Source organism: Hevea brasiliensis, chromosome 11 (genome assembly GCF_030052815.1).
Source record: "Hevea brasiliensis isolate MT/VB/25A 57/8 chromosome 11, ASM3005281v1, whole genome shotgun sequence".
NCBI lineage: Eukaryota > Viridiplantae > Streptophyta > Magnoliopsida > Malpighiales > Euphorbiaceae > Hevea > Hevea brasiliensis.
In genome coordinates, this window is record NC_079503.1 from 6,952,239 (window position 1) to 6,975,013 (window position 22,775).

The window sequence follows — 22,775 nt, forward strand, 5'->3', positions numbered from 1 at the left end:
ATATAATGTAATGGACTATCCCATGTATGGACATGGAGTCGCTGGGAATGTAAATATAAGAAAAATGCGTGCGAGAAAAATAGAAGGAAAAAGACATTAGTAGTAGTTGGAGCAAGGTGACAAATAGATGAGGGAGAGAGAGAGAGAGAGAGAGAGAGAAGCGGCAAAAGTCAAGTGTTTTGGGAACTTGAACCAATGGCATTGGCACTTACTAGCTTGTCTACGGAATTTATCAAAGCCTTAACTTTATATAACCCAATGCAGCTAAGTTCTTACTGGCTTCTGGGATCTGTTACAGAAAGAACACTGGATTTCTGTAAGCCCACCATCACCAACACCCACCTGTTTTGGCTCTTAAATCTAAATACAAGACTTCTCCTAATGAAGGTAAGAGAAACGACTGTCCCCTCTGTCTTTACATTTTCAACTGAGATAATTAGTTAATTAATTTATTAATTATGTCTCCAATAATTGCAGATATTCGGTTGGATGCAAAACAAACTTCATGGCAGACATGCCGCCAAGAAACTTAACTCTATTTCAGTTAATCGTAAGCTCTCTTTGGCCCTTTTTCTTTAACTTCTATATACGCCGGACTTCTTATTCTTTACTAATTAGCATATGTTAATGGATTAGTTCATTAGTAAATTCGTGTGAATATGGAAAATGACTCTGTAAAACTTGAATGATTTCATGTCAATTCCAACAGACCATACACAGCAGGAACCTCGGGACCAAGAATTCAGTGATTGGCCTCATGGATTGCTGGCAATCGGTACATTTGGAAACAATGGCACGAAAGAAGATTCCAAGCTTAACTATTTTCAAGAAAATCTATCCCAAGATCATCTGCAACAACTTACACTTGAAGAAGTTGAAAAACTTCAAAATGAGCTAAACTCGTTGTTGCATAAACAAGATGGATCAACCTCTGGTGATACAGAATCAGATACTGAGAAGCTCGCAGTAGGTAAGCTTCTCAATGGAAATCCCAGCTCGGAGGAAGATGACAAAGATTGCCACTTTCAAGGCAGCAGCATTGCAATTCTTGGCAGAGGGAGAGGAATATGTAGTGTGGATAATACAGGCAGTGCAATTAAAAGAAAATCCTTGTCATTTCTTCTGAAGAAGATGCTCGTTTGCAGAGGTGGATTTACACCTACCCCTAGCCTAAGAGATCAGGTTCCTGAGTCCAGAATGGAAAAGGTAGATACATGTAAACGCATACGTGAATTGTCTAAAGTACATAAAATACACATAGGTTTTCTCACTCAATATGGACTTGTATGCAGATGTTGAGGGCAATACTTCACAAGAAGGTATATCCCCAAAATCCAAGTTCAAATTCGTCTGCCAAGAAATACTTGGACAATAAACACAAGCCCAGGTCTGTCGACCGTGAGGATGACAGAAATCACAAGGATGATAAGGGAAGTAAATGGGTCAAGACAGATTCTGAATGTAAGTATATATGGGCCGAGGGTTCATATACATTCAGAAAGTTCTTATTATAAATATATAATTACTTATCTGACGTTCATTGGCACCATTTTTGAATTGCAGATATAGTGTTGGAGATATAATTTAATTATCTCTGCCAAGCTGCGAAGATATATGGTATTACAGATGTATTTTTGTTTCTTAATTGTCCAGTTCCTGATAATAATAATAATAATAATAATAATAATAATAATAATAATAATAATAATAATAATAATAATATTTTGATCCAATTTTTATTTAGCTAACTATTGTGCAGAAAAACGTGTGCTTCTGATGAGCTTTGGATGCACTGAGATGAAATATTGAAAATAATTAATCATAGAAACGAAAGCTGTCTGCATTCTTCATGAATAATTCCAGGGATGATCTATATATATAGATAGTCCAATGATTTGTGCAATGATTTTTTTTTTTAACCATTGGTTGGTTGTATGGTGCTGGCTAGCACAAGGAAATCCTCCACTTCTCTCCTTTTTCTCTTCTTTTCTTTCATTTTCCGTAATTAGGTTAGTTTTATATCTACCCTTTTCATTTTCCGTAATTTCAAGGCACATCTCACGTAGACTTCTTCTACACTTCCATTTAAAAGAAAACGACAAATTTGCAAGGACCAAGTCCATGTAAGAACTTCCAACCGAAATGGGACACTACTGCTACTGCTCATCTTGACTTCTGATCTTGGATGGATCATATCTATAATCCACTAACAATGTGATGGTTTTCTTTTACAGATGTTTTGGCATGTGGGAGAGCATGTATCCATCCACAATTGACAAACCTCCTTGTGTTTTCTATCTCCTTGTATTTGCATTATTAGAAGTACTTCACTAAATTTGCATAGATGAGCAAATATTAAATTTTACCCAAATTGAACGAAATACCAACAGAAAATTAAAATTAATTCTTGCTTCAAATTTAACGTTATTGATCTTCTTATTTCATAATTTTATCTAGCTCTAGCATTAATTACATCATCTCTTGTATCAATTAATTATATTTATAGACACCATATTTTGTCCGGGTCAACAGATTGTTAGACATATATTTTGTCTGGTCTTCTATACGAGTAATAATAAATAAAATATATGGAATGTATTGTTTTATTGACCAAGTTGTAGTTTTCATCTTTACTTTAATTCTAATTTTATTTAAGTTTTTAATTGAATTTCAATTTCATTTTTAATTAGTCACTTGATTTTAACTTTGACCATCAACTTTATGAATACTTAATTTCATTCTAGGAAAAATTGAAAAAAGTAAAATTCTTAGTTAGCAAAAAAGGACTAACTTTATTATGTCAAATAAGTACAACTATTCAGCGGGCAGTTGGCACTATCACCCTCCCCCTCACTTTCACTTTCAACTCCAACACTCGGGGCTAGTTTCTCGAGCCATGAGAAGTCTTCATTAGGGTATCGCTTCAGCAACTCGGCAAGTAGGTCGTTGTGGGCTTGCACATAGGCATTGGCTTCTTTCTCAATAGCCTCATTCTCCTTTGCCTTAAGCTCTGCAGAAAACTTAGCCAAGTCAACAGCCTGGCTCGCCTTGGCATCCTCTAGTTCCTTCTGCAGCCGAGCCACGAGCTCCTCAGAAGATCGCACTTGTTACTCAAGCTCCTACACCCAGGCACTGGCAACTGTCAGATTGATCTTGCAAGTTACGGCCTCATTGATCGCCTTCAACATCTCCCGCCTAAGGAAGTTAACCTTTTCCTTCACCATGTGTTGGGTGGCAACTGCCTCCAAGCTCAGGCTCATAAACAGGTTGAGGAGATCATCAATACTTTTCCTACCCATCCAAGCTCAGTCTTTTGGGAAGCAAATGGTAGAGGCAATGACCCTTGCAAAGTCGATATTACTCTTCACGAACCGGTTTCTCTCCAGAGACCTTGATAGCAGTTGAGCGCCCCTAGAGATCAGTTGCCCAGATGAAACATTCTCAGAAGTAGCAAAGACCGGCGGTAGATTTGAAGGCCTATTTAGAGGGGGAGGCGAGCCAACATCGGCGAACTCATTCTGAACCTGAGTTGGAGAGTTTCCTTGACCTGGGCTCTTTTCTGTGCTTCTTGCTCAGCAGCCTTGCAACAATATTATCTGAATATCCATACACTCAAAGATTATTTATCATGAATGCATTAGGTCAATGTGGGAGAATGCGCCACACATTTGGAGGCACAGTGTATTGCTATTGCTGATTGTCTCCTATTAAATCATCTCTCTCATTCAATTCCAAAACCTAAAAGTGCACATATGATCCATTAGAAATAAGATAAAAGGGTAAAATAACAGCTTCAGCTTGTACTAATTGAGGGCATTGAAAATCAGGAACACTGGAATTTCACTTTGGTATAATACTGACATGTTGGAATATAGAATCAGATTTTGGATTTGCTATGAGATTATTTATCGTTAATATTCACTTCCTGATAACAATTTGAAATGGATTATTAAACATCCAACTTTAATCGAACACTGAAGTTATCTCCTATTGGAATCAGTGGCGGAGATAGACGCTCGACTTTGCTGGGGCAAAACTAAAACTAATACATAAACAGTGGGAGGTTTTGAGAATATTAAAATAAAATTTTTAATTTATTAATTACTTAATTTAAATGAAATAAAAAAATCTCACATTTCAATTATATATGAAAGTTTTTTTTTTTAAATATATGAAAGTTATTATTCTATTTTCATGAGTGGACACATAAGATAAACTGCACAAGAAATTAGCATCAATTTATTTTATGAATCTTGTTATGCAATAATAGAAGTCTTGGGCTTGGCTGCAGATCAAAACTCTAGAGCAGCCAGTTCATGAAACAAAACTCAAGCCCAAAATTGTTGGCAGAATTTCCTTCTCAGCATCCTTATTTGGCACAACCATTAACTGGGCACCATCATCCAGCGTATTCTGCTGCGGACGACTGCTAGGCACCAATCATCTTCTCTGAATTTCCTTCTCAGCATCGCTAATTTGATTATCTATAAGGCAGTCGGTAAGTCAAGCTGCACACCATAACCTTTTGAAAGATTGCAACTTTCCAGATGCAATGACAATGAAATTTTGGTACATCCATTTCATTACTTTCATTATCATTCAATCGCTTCCTTGTATGCAGTTCCATGCAAATAAAATACGAATATTCTAAGCTAGCTTATTTTGATTTAAAACCTCAATAGATGGAAGATAACACCATCAATGGAAAAAAGAAAATAAAACACGATTAATTTGCCAAAACAGTATCATGTTTAACAGTGGAGAATTTCAGAGAAAAACTTTATCCTCCTGTTTGCAATCTAGAATTTTATAAGAATTCAATTTCATTGATTTATTTATGGTCATTTTTATATTTGAAATGAAAGAATTCAATTTTTTTATTTAAAAAAAAAACCATTTTCAAATAAATAAAAGCCAAATATAATTGTGTAAGAATTCAATTGAATTCTTTTCTTGTAAAAAATTTATTCCAAATAATGCCTATGTGAACTTGGACCTCAAACATTTAAAATACTTGCAACACCAGGAAAAGTACTGCAACTTAAAGGCATCCCCTCCTAGTTTTAATCCCCATCAAAAGCAATTATGCAAAGAATTTCCAAATCATGAGACTGGCCAAAGGAAAATGTTAGCCTCCGAAACATAGATTCAGCCCTGAAAAACTCTCTTCACAAATCCTTGCAAAGAATTCCCCATTCCAGCACCAACAGCTTCAGCCAAGTACTGTGCCTGCAATATGGTCACAGCGACATTGCCTCTTAAAAAGGCTGTAATTGACAAAATAACTCAACCTAAAACAGCAAGGAAGACCGAGTTAGACTACCTCTTGAATTGTCTTCTTGAAATAAAAGGCATCTTTCACTCGATCATCCAAGAAAGACCATGTATCACGAAAATCTGCTAGTGAATGAGGTCAGTTGATGAGATGTTTATCATTTGTAATTATCTCCACATAAAGAAGGGAAAATCAACCAAATAATTGCTTATGTCACAGGGATGATGTAGCAGGCCATTTGAATGAAACTAACAACGAAGAGATCTTTTGGTACCATCTTCTCAATACAATTCTTCAATTAGGCGAAAAAATCTAACTCAAACTCAACGATGGCCAGAGGGGAGGGAAGCAATTACACGACCAATCAAAATAATATTAGAAACCCCCACTATATGTCAAGAGGAGAAAAGTGACTTGTGTTTCAATTAAAGCTAATAAAGAGATAAGTTCAGGAAAATAAACCTGTGGAACTATCGGTCAGCATGTAAATCTCAGTTGTTGGGTATATCCCTCCCACAACAGTGCGCTTTACATACCAATTGATATCAGAGCCCTCATCACCAGCAGTGTGCCAGATCTCATCAAGCAGTATTGCACGCTGCTTAAAACTTGTTGGAATATTTGATGGGTGTGCCTGTGAAGAAAGTCATACATTATAGGTGTTAAGAATTTCATCTTCACAAATGTAAGTTAGCAATTTAACAAGAAAGGGAACAAAGAATGGCACTTGGATGCTCAGTGCTTGGGGCCATTTTGAAATGTAGGGAGCTTGCATTTCTAGGCGAATCCTAACAAGCTTTGAGATGCGCTCACTAGGTGCCAAGTTTTGTAACTCCTCGCCAGAGTCAATTCGATCAATAAGCTTTTGTAAGCACTCATCCATAAAAAACTGAAAAAAGAAAAAATAATGCTAGTTATTATCAAACTCTTGATGCATGCATACAGAGTGTGGGCATTCAGATGCTGAACAAAACTGAGCATTAGTGAAAAGAAAGTTCAAATGGATGCCACAAATACTTCGCACAAGATGACCAAAAACAAAATGGGGACAGCATTTTTATTCTCTCTCTCTCTCTCTCTCACTGTGATTTCTAATTTTCCAGCATTTGAGACACAACTAGACAGCACAAGGAGCATCTGACAGAGAGTCAAAACTCTCCTAAACAAATGAACCATAATCAGATGCACAAGACATGCAAACATATCAACTCACAAAAGCCGTACCCTTTTTTCCCTTAAAAAATGATTACATTGTAGACACATCAAGATTCTTGATGAGACAGTTCTTGGGCTATCACTCTTGAGTGGTGGAAGTGGAGCGGGTTTCCAAATCAAGGCTACACAACAACAGAAATGGCCATCCAATCCAAGAAATTATAGCAAAGTATGAAGTATCAAGTCAATAGCATATCAGAACTACCAACAATGATTAAGTTCAGAAGAATAAATGCAACGTAAAATAACATCGCAAATCCCTATTCTGAAGATAAGAAAGTGGAGGTGAAGAAGAAGCCAGCATCACAATAAGGGGGAAAACCATACCTCGACTAGCGCGGCATCTTTTCTAGGAAAAGATCCCACGATAGCAGGGGAGACACCGGCGTCTCTTGCACCAGCAATCATGGCTTCTTCACTCCATCCCAACTTCACCAGAAACACTCAATTAAGACCCTTTTTTGTAATCACCTCTTTAAACACACATTAAATAAATAAATAAATTTTATTTCGTATCTCAACAGCTATCAATCAACTTAAACAAATTTGAAAGAGAGCTGGAATTTTGAGCGATACAGACCACGTGGCGAAGGGAAGCATGAAGCACGCGAGCTTGCTCATCTTGGTACTTAACTCTCGGTATCCGCCTCTCGTCGTGGTGGTGGTGGTGACGGCGTCGAGCCTCGTCAGCCGTGAATGATGTTGGCCCACTTGAAGACGACGACGTTGGAGATGATGACGCGTTTGAATCTGATTGGTTAGGTTTGGTACGTGGGATTTGATTTTGATTATTAGGGTTTTGATTGGAGATTGATTGAGGATTTGCCGAGGTGCAAATTCCAGTACTGGTAACGATTGTTTGGAGATTACGGAGTCTGAAGCGAGCGTCGCTACTCTTAACCACGGTTGTGCCGGAAAGTAACCGTTTAGCGGCCGTTCTATACATCTTTAATTGTCACTACTCCGTTTGCAGAAGTGAGTTCTCGGGAAAGAGAGGGAATTGTACGAGTCCACGTGTCATTAGCAATAAACATCGAGAGTTAAGCGGTGGGCAGGTGGTTCGCAACAAAGGATGGGACATGACTACGAGCAAACGGTACGTCGTTCGATAACAGACTATTCAGAAAACTTCCACTCACGGGGCAACAGCAAAGGTCCAAAGTAATTGCGCCCCCAATCAAACGTTGCCGTTTCTTATAAGGTCTGACTTGGTTTATTTTTTACTTTCTGTGATAGGCTTGAAAATTATACCGTAAACCTAGTGTACCAATCGGTAAAAATTGGCAAATTATAAACTTTATTGAGTGTACTAACAAATAGTACATCATATGTTTATATAAAAATAATTATATAATAAAAATAAAAAAATATAACTCACTATTTCATTAGTGAAAGTATATATATATATCAAATATATCTAATAATTTATTATAAAAATATGATAATATTCTAAAATACTAAAATTATAACATATTAGCACATTAATAATTATTTGAGAAATTTCTTTAAAAGTCGAGTTCTTTATATTTTTTTTTTTTTTTATCATAATCTCATGCTGAGAGCACTAACTCATCCTTGCAACCTGGTACACTAGGTTTATGTAATAACTTCCTAGTTAAAAACGTCATTTTGCAGGACAGGAGCATGCAGTTTTCACTTTTCAGAATAAAAGCCAAAGCTTTGAGTCAATTCTTGCAACATCAAATATGAAATTTACATGGTGAGGAGGAAAAGCAGGAAAAGAAAAAAAGTTTTTATACAACAGGAAAACTGCCTTCCAAAAATTCTAAAATAAAATTAAAAAAAATAGCCATTAAGGCGGAGACTATAATTTTCCCCCTAAGTCCTAACCATTAATTCCAGAGTGATTGAATCTGTATGAAGAAGTGTTGTCTTAAATCCTTTTAATGTACATTTTTGGGAGATGTTGGGCGGCCGCCAAGTCACAACCAAAATTTGTCTTACAAATTCTAGTGTATTTTTTCTCGAGAAAATGGTAAGCAAAGGCAATGCTAGGAATCCCTTTCCTCAACTTATCATCTTTAATTTCTCTTGAGCTTGTCATCCATGTTTGATTGTGAATGAAGGCATGGACTTGGAAGCTGACAACCTCCCTCAACGCGTGTTCTTTACCTAACAAATTAAGCAACTTGCATTAACCTATAATCGTATGATCAAATTCCTCAAACCTGTATTTCCTCTATCCTCCTAATTGCTTCGCTCATCTCTATCCGTTGCGCTGTATTACTTTCCACGCAAGTAGCCCCAATTCGAAGCAGTTGCACCATCTGATCAACTGAATCTTTACTGCTATTTTTTGCTATCTCAGGATCGATCAATTCTTGCTCTTTCCCTTCCGATGTTGCTTGGAGTACCCATTGTACAACATCTGTCCCTCCCATTGCGTTGCTAATATTGTTGCTAAGATACTGAGAAGGAAATTTTCCAGTGACGACTTCTAGAATGATGATCCCGAAACAATATACATCTGACTTGGGAGAAACCTGACGTTTTTCTATATATTCAGGGGATTTATACGCAAACATTGCCTCTGCAGAATGGTTGGGATTGGTTAGTGGATCGAGGGCATAGTCACACAGAAGTGGCTCGTAAGTTTCACTTAAAAGAACATTGCTGGACTTCAGATTCCCATGGGGAAGGTTATAGGTTGGATACTCCGAATACAGAAAACCCAATCCACTTGCAATTCCTTTGATTATCTTTAGACGGGTTGCCCAATTGAGTTCAGCATGACAAATTCCACGATCACCTGAAATATAAGAATCACTTTAATTTAACCATGGTTCATCCACAAAATAATACATTGTATTCTTCAAACTAGTAAAATCAATGTCATACCATGCAAGACGTACAACAAGCTGCCTTTGGGCATGTGCTCTGACACCATAAGCTTCTCCTCCTTCCTGAAATGGTATGCCAATGGAGTCAAAATGTTTTTGTGCCTTATCCTCCCAAACCGCCTCATTTCAGCATCAAATAAATCTCTTCCCAACATATTCATCTCCCTTATCCTTTTTACTACTACCGACAATCCACTCGTCATCGTGGCCTTATAAGCAGACCCCAACCCGCCATTTCCAAGAACTTCTGCTGCTGCCTTCATCAAATCAGGCAACCCAAAGCTACCCTTTTCGTCGTTTATCATTATCAAATCTCCCATAGCAGGCCTGCTTTGGTGGGATGGCCTTCGGCTAGACACACTTCCTTTTCGACTATTCTCTGACGAAAGCCTCTTGCTTGAGCCGTGTGCGCTCACGGGCAGCACCCCCTCATCAAGGTTCTCTTTCTCTAACATACTGAAATCACCGTCCTTATTCTTCCCGCCATGACACATTGAGAAGAAAATGAAAACTGCTATCATTGCTAACATCAACATCCCAACCAGGGTTGTGGAATTACCACCTGAAGGAGTGGTAGTTTCTGCTACACCTTTTGCTGGAGGGCTTAAAGAGCAATCTTTGTCAAGTGGTTTTCCACATAGTCCATCATTTCCTGCAAATGAAGAGGCACCGAATGTGGAAAAGCTCGAGGGAATTTCTCCTTCGAGCTTGTTGTGTGAGAGGTCCAGGGAGGCTATTAGTAGCTTGGGTGGTTTCGATGGTGGGATTGGTCCAGAGAATTGGTTCCATTCAAGGTGCAGTTCTTTGAGATGCGCTAGTTGCATCAATGACTCAGGTATTTTCCCTGTGAATTTATTATTAGAGAGCCAAATTTTCTTTAAAGATGACATAGGGGTGAAGAAATCATTTGGTATTTCACCAGAAAATTCATTGTGGGTTAAGAGGAGCGATTTCAATGCGCCAAGTTTATTGAACTTAGGGATCGGACCCGAGAAAGAATTATTCACAAAACTGATGGTTCTAAGGCCACGAAGCTGTTGTAATGCTTCGATATCAATTGTTCCTGAGAGACCTAAGTCTGAAAGATGGAGGCCTGTGACGAAACCATCAAAGCAAATGGCACCGACCCATCTACTTATACATGGGTTGGATCCTGAAACCCAATCATTCAAGGCATCGGCCCGAGTTAAAGAATTCTTAAATTTGAGAAGAGCCTCATCTTCTGATAAGGAAAATGAGAGGCTGCAGAGCGAAAGTGCGACGAGGAAGAGGAGAACAAGAAAGCGAACAACGGTCATCTCCAAGCCGGAAATGGGGTGTAGCTCCGGGTAGAAACGAGCCGCTGTTGGAGAGATTTTGTTGTTCCCCAAGTCTTTTTCTTTGTGGGAAAGATTTGTTTCCTTTTGTTTAATTTTAGGTTAAGGGGGCGTTTCATGTTGGCGTGCGCGTCTCTTTGAGAGGCAGAATTGGTGATGGAGCTGGCAAGTTTATCTGAGATTCTAAGAATAGAATTGGAAGATAAACAATAAGAGAAGGTGAAGGAGTTTATGGGATTCAGACATAGGCTAGAGGCGTGCAACTACTGTTGACCCTGTCAATCAATTCAAGATCTTTTCTAATTTTAAACAGTCATAATAAGGTGTGCAATGCTGACCACATTCTTGGACTGACCATGTTAATCTCCTAAAACTGAGTAATTGATTTATATATTTGTCCATAACGGGGGATGGATCGTGGGCCAAGCTCCAATGCAAATGATTGCCGTTCACTGCCAGAATTCAGCATGGATGACTAAGCTAGTCTGAAATGGTAAAATGGTTACAAGGAGCAACAAATTACTTGAATAAGTTCAAATAAATAGTAGCCAAAGCATTGCTGCTTTGTTTCTATTTGCTTTGATCATGTATGTAGTTTATATGGATCTTTCAATTTTCTACTATATGTTATGCTCTTTTAGTTAAGATTTCTAGTTAGAGATTGCAACATTCCTTTTTTTTTTTAATTGTTCTGGTTTATAGGATTCTTATTTTATTGCTTAATTTCATGTATTAGTCATTTTGACTCTTCATATTGAGGATGGGAATGACAAAAGTACATGACTTTTTCTTTGTTGTCCATAATAGCCGAAAGCTCTCTTTAAATAGGTCCCTTCATTGAAAAATGGTAGAAAGCCAAAACTAAGTTGGAAAGAAGCAAAACGCTTAGAAAGCTATATTTCCTCCAAGCTGAAGAATTTGCACCAATATGATCCAAATGAAAATCCAATCATTTATAGTACTTCTCTTCAATGTAGCATTTCCCTTCTAATGAAAAGCAGTATTTCAATGTTTGTGCTTGTGGTTAGCATGGCAATATATCCAATTGTGCAACTTTTGTTTGCAATGTGAGCCATCAAGTTTTCAATGGGACCTTCCCCACTATAGATTGCCTGGAAGCAGAAGCCAACAAATACTAGAGCATAGCTAGACGCCCGTTCTTAATCTCCTTAGTCCTCAACACCATTACAGGCTCTGGGGACACTCTACCACATATCAGGGGATCAAACCATAACCCACCTGATACTGGTTGGAAGTCTTGTCAATGAAGTAGAAGCAATACTCAAAGCCGTGAATGACCAATCCAAGAATTCTTCGGCAGCAGCTTGATGACTGCCTATCTGTTAATTTAATGGGCTTGGTTCTGGACTTATCCACTCAAGAATTGTACTGATTGGACCAAAAAGGAAAAAGAACCAATGGTGGTTTGACACGTTTATTGAGAATGTGCTCTTTTTCCTTTCCTCCACAAAAATTTGGGCCCCTGTGTGAGATTGGATCTATATCAGAACCCACGAGAGCTACGCCCGGCAATGGATTGCTGTTTAACCAGCCAAAGCAGAACAAATTGCACCGACAAAATACCTATGGGGTAATTGAAATTTGAAACTCTAAACTTCCAACACTACAAGAGAGCAAAATTTGATCCATCCAATCATATTGAAATGGACTGTGTTTTGAAATCTGGACCGATTGATTTAATTAAAAATTAAAATTTAATCTGATTTGATTTGATTTTTACATCTTAATTTTCAAAAATTAAGAGTTCAATCGGTTAGATAATCGGCGAAACGAAAACTTTCAGATTTAAACAATTCGATGAAAAATTTTGAAGCTTCGTTGGCATGGTTCGAGTTCAGGCCTTGACCAAGTAGAGTTACTTTTGCTAGCAACAACCAACAGATCCTGCACTTGTATTTAACAATTATTTCACGATAATATATATGTTTACATCCAATTTTTTTATTTTTTATTAATTTAAATTTATTTTTATAAAAATTTTAAGTATTTTTTTATTATAAATAATTAAATATTATTACTTATATTTTAATTAAAATATTAATTTTTCAATAAATTTATATATTAAAATTTATCTAAATTTATTTTAATACTTATTTATAAAGTCTTAATTATAATATAATATTATTATTAATTTTATAATATTTATTTAATAATGTACCAATTCAATCTCAGTCCAACTCTATTTAACTTTAAATCCTTGATTCCCTACTTCAATAGTTCATTAATTGGGCCAAATTTGAAAACCTTAAAAATCGAATTAAATAGTATATAATTACACTTAAATTTGATTTGAATTTAAAAAATAATATTAATGTTGGATTTAGATTTTATATGTTAATTATTCGTTAATTAAACTCATGGCTATTTATGTAAATAAAAAATTATATACGTACATAAATAATTATATATATATAATTTAAATATTTTATAAAATTATTGAATTTTAAAACGTAAATTATTAATAAAAAATATATTTTATGGAATTTATTGATTAAAATATATAAAATTAAATTAACTCAAAAACTATTCGGGTTATAATAATTGAGTTTTGAATGAATTCTAGGTGTTTAAAATAAACTTTTAATTAGATTTACAATGAGTTTGGATATTGAATATACTAATCGAGTTCAAGTGTGGTATTTTCGTAGATATACTACCATTGTCATCGGTCAGAAATTTTGGTCAGTAGGGCAAAAATTTTATCATCATATATTTATAAAATATTTTTTAAAAAATATTTTTTTATCTATAAAATATTGTGTCATTAATAAAAAATATATATATATATATATATTTTAATAAAATATGTTAAATTTTCAATTTATTAAACTTTATTTTGAGATGAAATGAAGAAAATTTAGTTCTATCATTTATCATATCTTCATAACAAATTGACATGAAATAACTATATATTTATTTTATAAATTTTTAATTATATATTAAATATAAATATTAATAACTCCAATCAATTAAAATATATAAGTAAAATATCCATATTAAACATGATTTTTTTTTTATTTTACCTTATAGACTATAATTAGGCAATTGTTAAATATAATAATCTCAATAGAAGATTTTTATGGCACTTTTTCAATAAATAATATTTAAATTATTATAAAACTTTAATATAATCTAAATCAAATTTTAGTACTCTCATATATCAAAATTTATATAAAACTATGGAAAAAAATTTAAATTATTTTTTAATACTTTATAATTAACATATTTAAAACAGTATTTTTCCTGACAATGAGACTAAACATATGCATGGCTATATATGATTAATTTGTTCTTGGTTGGTGCTGTTCATCAACTGCATTTTGCTGAACAATTGAAACTGATTGTAACCCTTTACCAGCTTCACCTACTTTGTGGCTTTTTTATAGTTTCCTTCGCAATGCGGCGACAGAGACCTCTGCTTCCTTTACCTAATTGTGTTGATGGAGCAATCACTAAAAGGGAAATGCATTACGAAACAGACAGAGTGAAGTAATGAAGTTTATCTCTACCCAATTGAACCAATAAAGTGGACATGGGAAAATCGTGATCAGCTTTGATGTTTAAGTTGAGCTTGCAATGATTATTTTTAAATAAATTGAAATAACTTCTTCAATATTTTACTCGATATTTATAATATTTTTAATATATTGAAAATTAAAATGTGTAATATGAATGAACATTTGATGGGTTGATCCTCCATCATAACTCTTACACATCTAATCTAATCTAATATATATATATATATATATATATATATATATATATATATATATATATATATAAGCGAACAACTCAAAACTTTTAACTAAAATTTGACACATCATAACTAATTTCTTTTAAATTACGATATTTATAAAGTGTTTTTTTTATAAAAAAAAATTGATAATTCATTAATAAATATGATAATATAAAACAGCATAATCATCTCATTATAAAAAATATAAAAAATTAAAAACTTAGATTATATATATTTATATTAAGTTTTATTAGTAAAATGGGAGAGTTTATCTAAACGGGCAAAACCACTTCCATTATATGGCTCATTTGATAAATAAAAAATAAATTTTTATTATCAATTTGTTTTTACAATTTCATCTTACTATAATTTGAATTCTATAATTTACAATCTTGAAAATGATTAAGCATTATTTAAATTAAAAATTATTATTATTTTACTTTTTATAAATAAGTTGGATTTTTAATAATTTTAATTAAATGAATTAATGATAATTTATTCATAATAGATTATTAAAATAATTATAAAAACACTGGTGTTTTATAAAAATATATTATTTTTACAATTTAAATTATAAATTTCAGAAATGAGAATTCACAGCCACTTGAATCTGTTAATGATTATTTTATATAAACTAATTGAAAAAAAAAAAAAAAAAAAAAAAAAGACTTCGCTTCGAATATACTTATTCATCAACAATAATTAGTTAATTCTACTGAAGGAAAAAACAATAATTAGTTAATTACACATCAGTTTGATTATGAACAATTCACCCAATTCTATTACTCTGAAAACTAAACAAAGCAAAAATCTCCCTCTTTAGGTCAATGTCCAAGATCCAATTTTCCATTTCCCATCTCTGCTCTCACTGAACCAAAGTACCCGCTAATCACTCCAAAAGGGTTATCGACTTCTGTGTATAATGATGGTAGAGACGCCGCCACTAGGGCGGTTCCAGTACCAGAGGCTGGAATTCAAGCGCTGGGTACCAGCATTCTTGTCTTCGCACAAAACCCTTTTCACAGTCTTATGGATCGCTGCATTTGCATCGGTGTTCGTGTGGCAGCGGAATGTCGTGGGAGGAGGGTTCGCGGTGTTCTGGCGGGTGCCTATGAGGCCGATGCCCAGGCTGAGACCTCTGGCATTTAATTTGACGGATTTTGGCGGAGTGGGCGATGGGGTTACGTTGAATACCGAGGCTTTTGAGAGGGCGATTTTGGCGATTTCCAAGCTGAGGAAGAAAGGGGGAGGGCAGCTGAACGTTCCTTCAGGGAGGTGGCTCACGGCCCCCTTTAATCTCACTAGTCATATGACTCTGTTTCTTGCTGAGGATGCTGTTATACTTGGAATTGAGGTTAGTGTTCTGCGTCTAGCGTTTTTGAGTTTTCGACTGTGGACTGATTTGTTAATTCCTTTTTATTAGGATCTTAGTATAAATTTATTCTAGTATCGTCTTTAATTCCGTGGTGTAAGTTGTTTGGAAAATGCCAAACTGCTGGTGGTCAGGAAAGTATCATTCAAGCTCTTCTACCTACATGGCCACTGTGGATATGGTATTGACATTCATACTTTGTGGATAGTGATTTTGAAGGGTATTAGTGGATTAAGGAAAATTTTGATTGTTGAAAATTTATTCAAAGAAACACTTTTGAAATGAGAAGGATGGTCTTTAAATGCAACACTAAACAAGCTGATATAAGCTTCAGACTTGCACAAAATTTTTGAAGTTGCCTCAGGATTTGGAAATGGCTGATGATTGCGTTTTAGCTCTTGTAAGGACCACAAAGTGCATACCATTTTTCTTCCCCTCCATGAATTTCACCTATTAGTAATAAGTTTCCTCGTATACATGATTAAATTCTGTGTATGCGGCATGTCAAGACTCAAGAGTCAAGATTACTGGAATAGTTTGATTTAGAAATAATGCTTCCCATGAATTTGTGACATGTGGAGGGTGGTCTTCTATGCATTTGTTGAAATTTCTCAAAGGTCACTTGGATGCTTCCTGTGATGTTTGCTGCACTTTCATGGACCTGAACTTGGGAATGTAATACTTTCCTCAAGTAGTATTGCATAATATTTTGTTGATGAGCCTTTGGGTGGCATGAGATTCATAGTTTATGCATGTCCTTCTAAGTTTGCTAATATTGCAGTCCTGGGGCATATTCTGAACTGCTCAACTGCTACTTAGATATAGTTTCTATTTCTAGTTGCTTAAAGAGAATTTATTTTAAATACCTGCTTGATTATGATATAAAGGCTATAGCTAATGTGGAGACTGGAGAGCTCTTGTAACTAATGTAAATATCCTCCACTTGCTTTTGGTACTGTGGTGGCAGAATATACATTTAAACAAAACCAAGTACCTAAATAAGAAGGGTTTAAGTGGTGGATGCCTTGCCTAGTTCTTCTAGAATCTGGACCGTGGTGGATACTGGATAGGAACTACTATTATGATCAAATGAATTCTTATAACACGTGTGCCAAACAACCCATTATTCTGTGTGGTTCAGGGACACACACACACAGAGGTGTAAGAATAAATTTGATCACTTAGAAATATGTTCCGAAGTTAATTATTAAATCAATCATCATCTTTAGGAATATGTTTAATCATAGATATGCGGAATGAAATTTAAATTTCATTGAAATATGAACAAGTAACATGAGGTTGTGTTGTTGACCAAGAAACTACCAGATAGTCTGTACAAATAATTTGATTATCTGCAAATGCTTCAAAACTTCGGCAGATTGTTATGTCCATGACTTGTGTTAGCATTATGAAAATTACCTTTTTGCATTCATGCTGTATATATTCAGTGACCTGCTTTGATGCTATTGATTTAACTTCTTTAAGCAATTATTCTTTTTTTGTTTTTTTTTTTTATTCTTGTGAATCAAAGTTACTGCTTTTTTTTGTTTAATGTTCTATTCTGTAATGTTAAACAGGATGAGAAGTATTGGCCGCTAATGCCTCCGTTGCCTTCATATGGATATGGGAGAGAGCATCCTGGACCTCGGTATGGGAGTTTAATCCATGGTCAAAATCTCAAAGATGTGGTTATAACAGGCCAGTTAATTCAATTTCCATGACTCCACATTGAATTGACTTTTATTAGATGTTCTGGTATTTATTTTCAAAGTCCTTAACATGGAAAGTGAGTGGTTTGATATATACTTGCATTGGTTTATAGATGTATTTGATCTTGGGCATATCAAACTCAAGAATTGTATTGGTCTAAGTGAGAGGGGGGAAATATTTAATTTAAAATCTTTTCTAAAGATATCCATTTTTCAAGAGACACAAATAAGTATCCCTATCCTGTGGTATCTTGAATTGATTAATATCAGTTTCCACAACATTTGGAAAAATTGTCAAAGAGAAAGTAACACAAATTCCTGTACATCTGAATGTATAAAAAAAGTGCCTCATGAATATTTCAAATTATGTAAATAAAGTGCAATTATTAGAGAAGCCTGTAAAATGTTGTTGAGAAAACACAAAACAAACAAAAAACAAGAAATGTTCTAATCCTTGGAAACCCATGATAATGTTTTAACCGTGAAAATTTCCTGTTTGAAAAATTAAATTGATATATCCTTATTTGGACTAAGGGAGCTTACCAAGTGAATTTTCTGTCTATTTTAGGCTGTGGAGCCAGAATTTTTGGCCAATGGGGGCATAAAAATTGCTTATTTTATTTATAGAATATTTAATAAAATACATATTTTCTTCTATTTATAAAATATTTATTCATTGTAAATAAATATATACAATTTTCAATAAAATGTAATTATATCAAAATTTCAATTAATTTAAGTTTTATTAAACTTTTATCTTGAGATGAATTGAAGTATAGCAAATTAAATTTTATATTATAAATTCATTGTAATCTCATGAAAAATTGACCAAAAAAAAATGCTGCATATTTATTTTATATATTATCTTTAATTATATATTAGGCATAATGATTTTTAATTACCAATCAGTAAAATATGTAAGTAATAAGGTATCCATGTCAAGTACAAACTTTTTAAACTTTATCTCATCCACTATAATAAAGTAAAGCTTAATAAACTTAGCTATTTTTTGAATAAACAATTAAAAGAATTTTATTTATTCTAGTGGATCAAATTTTTTATGAAAGTATATCAAATTTTATGCAGACTAGAGAAAAAAAATAAATTTCAGTGGGGGCATTAAATAAAAAAACATATCTTTGTCAATAAAATTTTAGAAAATCTAATGAAAATTGAAAAAATTTTAAAATTTCAGTGGATTGCACCCCACTGAAGAATACTTGGCTCTGCCCCTGATGTTAGGTCATATTTAAGAAAAGAGGAAATTTGGATGGCAATTGTGTGTAACCTTTGTGCATCATGACCAATAATGCCATTGATCATAGTGCTTCAAGTTTGTATGTGAGTCTGAAGTTCCTTGTGCAAAATTATCTTGGATTTTAGGTTTACGTGTAACATTTCTTATTACAGCATAAGCCCTATATAGAATTTCTTGATTAACTTCAATCTGCAACAAATTTGCACAGAGAAAGAGGAGCGTTTACTCATTCTTCTGGATGTTGGAGAAATTCATTCTCCTGTTATTTTGTGCTTAATTCATTGTCTTATCAGTCACTACCTGAAGTGTGCATACACAAAAGGACCATCAATGAAATTAATTCTATCATTCAATTTGATTTCCACATATCATTTCAGATAAAATCTTAAAGGCTGCAAATCAAACTGGTGGAATAACTGTTGTTGTGGATATGGTATAATTGGTAGGTTGCAACCACTTAAATCTATTTGACTAGTCTAGTTTGAACTCTTTATAAGCGGATCTAAGAGTAGGTAAGTCTAGCTCTGTTTTGGACATTATTATGGTGAGCATTTAGTTTTGTGAGCCTTGTTTATTTTCAAAATAATTATTTTTTGACTGGATCTAATGCTAGTTTTTTGTTTTTGCTGATTAACAGGACACAATGGTACCATAAATGGACAGGGTCAAACATGGTGGAAAAAGTATCGTCAAAAGCTTCTCAACCACACAAGGGGGCCCCTTTTGCAGATTATGTGGTCAAGTGACATTCTGATCACTAATATAACATTGAGGGATTCCCCTTTTTGGACACTCCATCCATATGACTGCAAGAATGTAACTATAAGGAATGTTACAATCTTGGCTCCTATATTTGAAGCCCCAAATACTGATGGAATTGATCCTGGTATGTATTTTTTACCATTGTGTTTTTCTCTCCACAGTCCACATGAATAATGGCGGGCCAGGCCCATGGCTAAAAAAATGGATTTTATTCTTTATGGGTGTTCAGATTCTGTATTTATCTGAATTTCTATCATTTTCTATAAAATCCTTTTAAGAGATGGAATACCAGTTGAATAATTACCTTGCAGTAATCCTGCCACATCAAAGATAAGAAAAAGGTAAATTGGTATTTTAAAACCCAATTTAAAACTAGTGAAAACTTTTCTATCAATGGTCAGACCATATGTTGGGAAATGCTAAATTATGGAAGTTCCAGTTCCATACATTTCAGGTATACTTGATGGAAATACTTTATTGTGAGAGTTTGCTTGGAGCTCAAAATTTTTAATCTTCAAAAATAAGTTCATTTACCTTTCCTTTTCTCCTATTTCTCTATTTTAATGTTCCTAAGCTGACTTTATTCTTGTATGTAAGGAAATTGTGCTCCTATTAATGTCATTGTTGCCCTCATTACATTTTTCCTTTTTCTTGTTCTTTCTTCTGTGCTGTAACTTAATGGGTATTAAACTATTAATACCTTACTTTGTGCATCAAGTTGCCCTGCCAAAAGCTTCTTACTGTGATATGGGATAACTATCTAAATAGTAACTATTCTACTACTTGGTTCGCTATGAAGTTAGCTAGCAAATAGCAATATCTTCTTTCCATCCTGAATATAATTTTTGGGGATATAACAGATTCTTGTGAGGATATGGTAATTGAAGACTGTTACATAAGTGTGGGGGATGATGGAATTGCAATAAAGAGTGGCTGGGATCAGTATGGAATTGCATTTGGTCGACCTTCAATGAATATTCTCATCCGTAACCTTGTGGTTCGTTCTATGGTCAGGTGAAGTTTCTTTCATAATTTTCTTCCAACTTGGTGAATGTTTTCTTGTTTTCTTCATGTCAGTGGAAGACAATTTCATAATTGTTTGTCTGCATGGCCCAAGCAATACGTTATTGAATCTTTTTATGTTATATTTTTGTTGGCTTTGTCTTGCGTTGTGGAAGCTTTGGATACATGCATGTAATACATAAAGCTGTAATTTATGTAGCAAATGTTCATTAGAGGTTTGCTTATGATATAGGACGTACTATATTTATATGCTTCAATCATCCTGAATCTATTTTGCTTAAATTGTTGGTTTATGAATTAATTCAGAATAAGTTAATCTATTGTGTGAACAATTAGTTAAAGATGAGCAATTCTTTTCTATCCAGAGGAGAAATGGTAAGGAATAGCTTTGATAAGTATCATCTTTTTACTTGTCAGTTTTTCTTATTTTTGTTTGTTTATAATCAGGTTAGCTTAGCTTGTTTGTATAAATTATTTTAACAAACTTGAATTTCTTTAAAACATGCATGTCAATTGTTTTGAAGGTAATTTTATTCCCAAAAACAAGGAAATATTGTTTCATAATGCAAAGATAACCTGACACAAGAGGAAACTGCTACTTGTTTTGGCCATCGTGATAGGCTGCTTGTGTTTAACCTGTGTGTCTTTTGGCCAGGGATTCTGGTATAGTTAACATAAGTAGAAATCTGATCACAAAAAAAATAAAGAGCTTGGATTAAGGAAAATTTTAATCTAGCAACGTCAATATTGGTTGATTAATAACTGCAGAATGATGCATATGGACTTGTCATGAACCTTGCCCTGGCATGCAGTAACTGCATGTCTTCACTCTTTGAATGGTAACTGAGATCCCCCTTGGTCGATTTTTGAAACAGTGCCGGAGTATCAATTGGCAGTGAGATGTCAGGTGGTGTATCAAATGTCACCGTGGAAAACGTCCTTGTGTGGAGCTCTAGGCGTGCAGTTCGGATAAAGACAGCCCCTGGAAGAGGTGGATATATTCGACATATAACCTATCGGAATCTAACATTTGACAATGTCCGAGTTGGAATTGTTATCAAGACAGATTACAATGAACACCCTGACGAAGGTTATGATCCTAAGGCAGTTCCAAAACTAGAGGACATAAGCTACACTGGAGTCCATGGTCAAGGAGTTCGCGTGCCAGTGCGGATACATGGGAGTGAAGAAATTCCAGTTAGGAACGTGACTTTTCGGGATATGTCAGTGGGAATAACATACAAGAAGAAGCATATATTCCAGTGCGCTTTTGTTGAAGGTCGTGTAATAGGTACCATATTCCCTGCCCCATGTGAGAATCTTGATCGTTATGATGAGCAAGAACGACTCATTAAGCACTCCGTCTCCCAGAACTTGACAGATGTAGACTATGATTTTTGATAAAATGTTGAGTTCCCAATCTCCTGGGCATAGCTTTCTTGAGTTGAGTGACTTCAACATTTGTCTGTATGAGATAAGCTGGATAAATCACCCTGGAGCGGTTAATCTCGCTCTTAATGTTTTCTGCCAAAGTGTTATCGAGTTTTTTTCATTTCTTGACAGAGTTGTATATATACAGAAAATTCTCAGTTGTTCATACATTCATGAGGGTGCCGAAATTCCATAGCTTGTTTTCTACACTTTCCGAAACCTCTTACATGGTTGCAAAGCCGCTTCAAGTCAATTGATTAAGAACAGTGTACACCTCATAAGGAAGATGAGATAAATAGCTTTAAATTTTCGGATAAATAGCTCACAGAGAAAGATGAATGAACAAAAGATGACCTGTTGATTAAGTAAACTTTTACTGAAAGACTTGATTAACCCATAAATCATACTAAATAATTAGCATAAAAAATTGTTGATTAAGTAATGGGTAGCAGGCAACTAGTCAAGCAGGATTTGAAGACCCTTTTAGGTTTGGTAAACCAACACCAACCTTGTGTCAACTCCTTAATTCATGTGATTTGGACTATTGAACACATTCATCAGTTGTTCCTTTTGGACCACATTTTACTAAATAATTGAAAAATCTCCATCTACTCTGCGGTCTTAATTAAATTCTTATTGGACAAATAATAGAGCACATGGCTCTAGCTAGTAGACGTTGTGGATTAAAATAACATCATTGATTTGAATGAAAGGTTGTGGATTTTTCCAATTTCCACACCTTACCTTATCTTTAGTTCACTTCAATAATTTGTTGAAGGTGAGGATGTTTTATTAA

At 34.5% G+C, this 22,775-nt stretch overlaps 4 protein-coding genes across 7 annotated transcripts; 2 read left to right on the plus strand and 2 right to left on the minus strand.

Annotated features, from left to right (window-relative positions):
- Positions 1–159: 159 nt before the first annotated feature.
- Positions 160–1,748, plus strand: LOC110632579 (protein DEEPER ROOTING 1). 2 transcript variants are annotated; one of them, XR_009141334.1, is made up of 6 exons: positions 160–387; positions 478–550; positions 710–1,206; positions 1,293–1,461; positions 1,564–1,659; positions 1,702–1,748. XR_009141334.1 is itself a non-coding variant. In XM_021780850.2 (5 exons), exons 1-5 carry the CDS (start codon positions 196–198, stop codon positions 1,581–1,583), a joined length of 951 nt encoding a protein of 316 aa, XP_021636542.2. In that variant the 5' UTR covers positions 160–195; the 3' UTR covers positions 1,584–1,748. The 2 variants fall into 2 exon arrangements, 1 of the variants encoding a protein (XP_021636542.2); XM_021780850.2 differs by having other exon boundaries at positions 1,564–1,748.
- Positions 1,749–4,921: 3,173 nt separating this feature from the next.
- Positions 4,922–7,530, minus strand: LOC110632578 (uncharacterized). 3 transcript variants are annotated; one of them, XM_058129781.1, is made up of 6 exons: positions 7,071–7,528; positions 6,818–6,919; positions 6,003–6,164; positions 5,738–5,909; positions 5,324–5,397; positions 4,922–5,229 (listed from the first exon to the last, which is right to left on the minus strand). In XM_058129781.1, the coding sequence occupies exons 1-6, from the start codon at positions 7,434–7,436 to the stop codon at positions 5,149–5,151; spliced, it is 957 nt and encodes a 318-aa protein (XP_057985764.1). In that variant the 5' UTR covers positions 7,437–7,528; the 3' UTR covers positions 4,922–5,148. The 3 variants fall into 3 exon arrangements, with proteins under 3 accessions (XP_057985764.1, XP_057985765.1, XP_021636540.2); XM_058129782.1 differs by lacking the exon at positions 6,003–6,164 and having other exon boundaries at positions 7,071–7,530; XM_021780848.2 differs by lacking the exon at positions 6,818–6,919 and having other exon boundaries at positions 7,071–7,527.
- Positions 7,531–8,153: 623 nt separating this feature from the next.
- Positions 8,154–11,127, minus strand: LOC110632571 (pollen receptor-like kinase 3). Its single transcript, XM_021780838.2, has 2 exons — positions 9,350–11,127; positions 8,154–9,260 (listed from the first exon to the last, which is right to left on the minus strand). Exons 1-2 carry the CDS (start codon positions 10,647–10,649, stop codon positions 8,674–8,676), a joined length of 1,887 nt encoding a protein of 628 aa, XP_021636530.1. The 5' UTR covers positions 10,650–11,127; the 3' UTR covers positions 8,154–8,673.
- A 4,016-nt stretch (positions 11,128–15,143) lies between these two features.
- On the plus strand, positions 15,144–22,188 carry LOC110632573 (probable polygalacturonase). The gene is made up of 5 exons (XM_021780841.2): positions 15,144–15,778; positions 17,374–17,494; positions 19,401–19,649; positions 20,386–20,539; positions 21,424–22,188. The coding sequence occupies exons 1-5, from the start codon at positions 15,347–15,349 to the stop codon at positions 21,947–21,949; spliced, it is 1,482 nt and encodes a 493-aa protein (XP_021636533.2). The 5' UTR covers positions 15,144–15,346; the 3' UTR covers positions 21,950–22,188.
- The last annotated feature ends 587 nt before the right edge of the window (positions 22,189–22,775 follow it).

Excerpts from the sequence above, each read along its gene's own strand:
- LOC110632579 (XM_021780850.2), top strand. The coding sequence starts at position 196 with ATGGCATTGGCACTTACTAGCTTGTCTACGGAATTTATCAAAGCCTTA. Across the intron at positions 551-709 it reads TAACTCTATTTCAGTTAATC|ACCATACACAGCAGGAACCT; the intron begins GTAAGCTCTCTT and ends CAATTCCAACAG. Across the intron at positions 1,207-1,292 it reads CTGAGTCCAGAATGGAAAAG|ATGTTGAGGGCAATACTTCA; the intron begins GTAGATACATGT and ends ACTTGTATGCAG.
- LOC110632578 (XM_058129781.1), bottom strand. The coding sequence starts at position 7,436 with ATGTATAGAACGGCCGCTAAACGGTTACTTTCCGGCACAACCGTGGTT. Across the intron at positions 6,920-7,070 it reads ATGCTTCCCTTCGCCACGTG|TTGGGATGGAGTGAAGAAGC; the intron begins GTCTGTATCGCT and ends TTTCTGGTGAAG. Across the intron at positions 6,165-6,817 it reads AAGATGCCGCGCTAGTCGAG|TTTTTTATGGATGAGTGCTT; the intron begins GTATGGTTTTCC and ends TTCTTTTTTCAG.
- LOC110632571 (XM_021780838.2), bottom strand. The coding sequence starts at position 10,649 with ATGACCGTTGTTCGCTTTCTTGTTCTCCTCTTCCTCGTCGCACTTTCG. Across the intron at positions 9,261-9,349 it reads CTTGTTGTACGTCTTGCATG|GTGATCGTGGAATTTGTCAT; the intron begins GTATGACATTGA and ends CTTATATTTCAG.
- LOC110632573 (XM_021780841.2), top strand. The coding sequence starts at position 15,347 with ATGATGGTAGAGACGCCGCCACTAGGGCGGTTCCAGTACCAGAGGCTG. Across the intron at positions 15,779-17,373 it reads CTGTTATACTTGGAATTGAG|GATGAGAAGTATTGGCCGCT; the intron begins GTTAGTGTTCTG and ends AATGTTAAACAG. Across the intron at positions 20,540-21,423 it reads GTGGTTCGTTCTATGGTCAG|TGCCGGAGTATCAATTGGCA; the intron begins GTGAAGTTTCTT and ends TTTTTGAAACAG.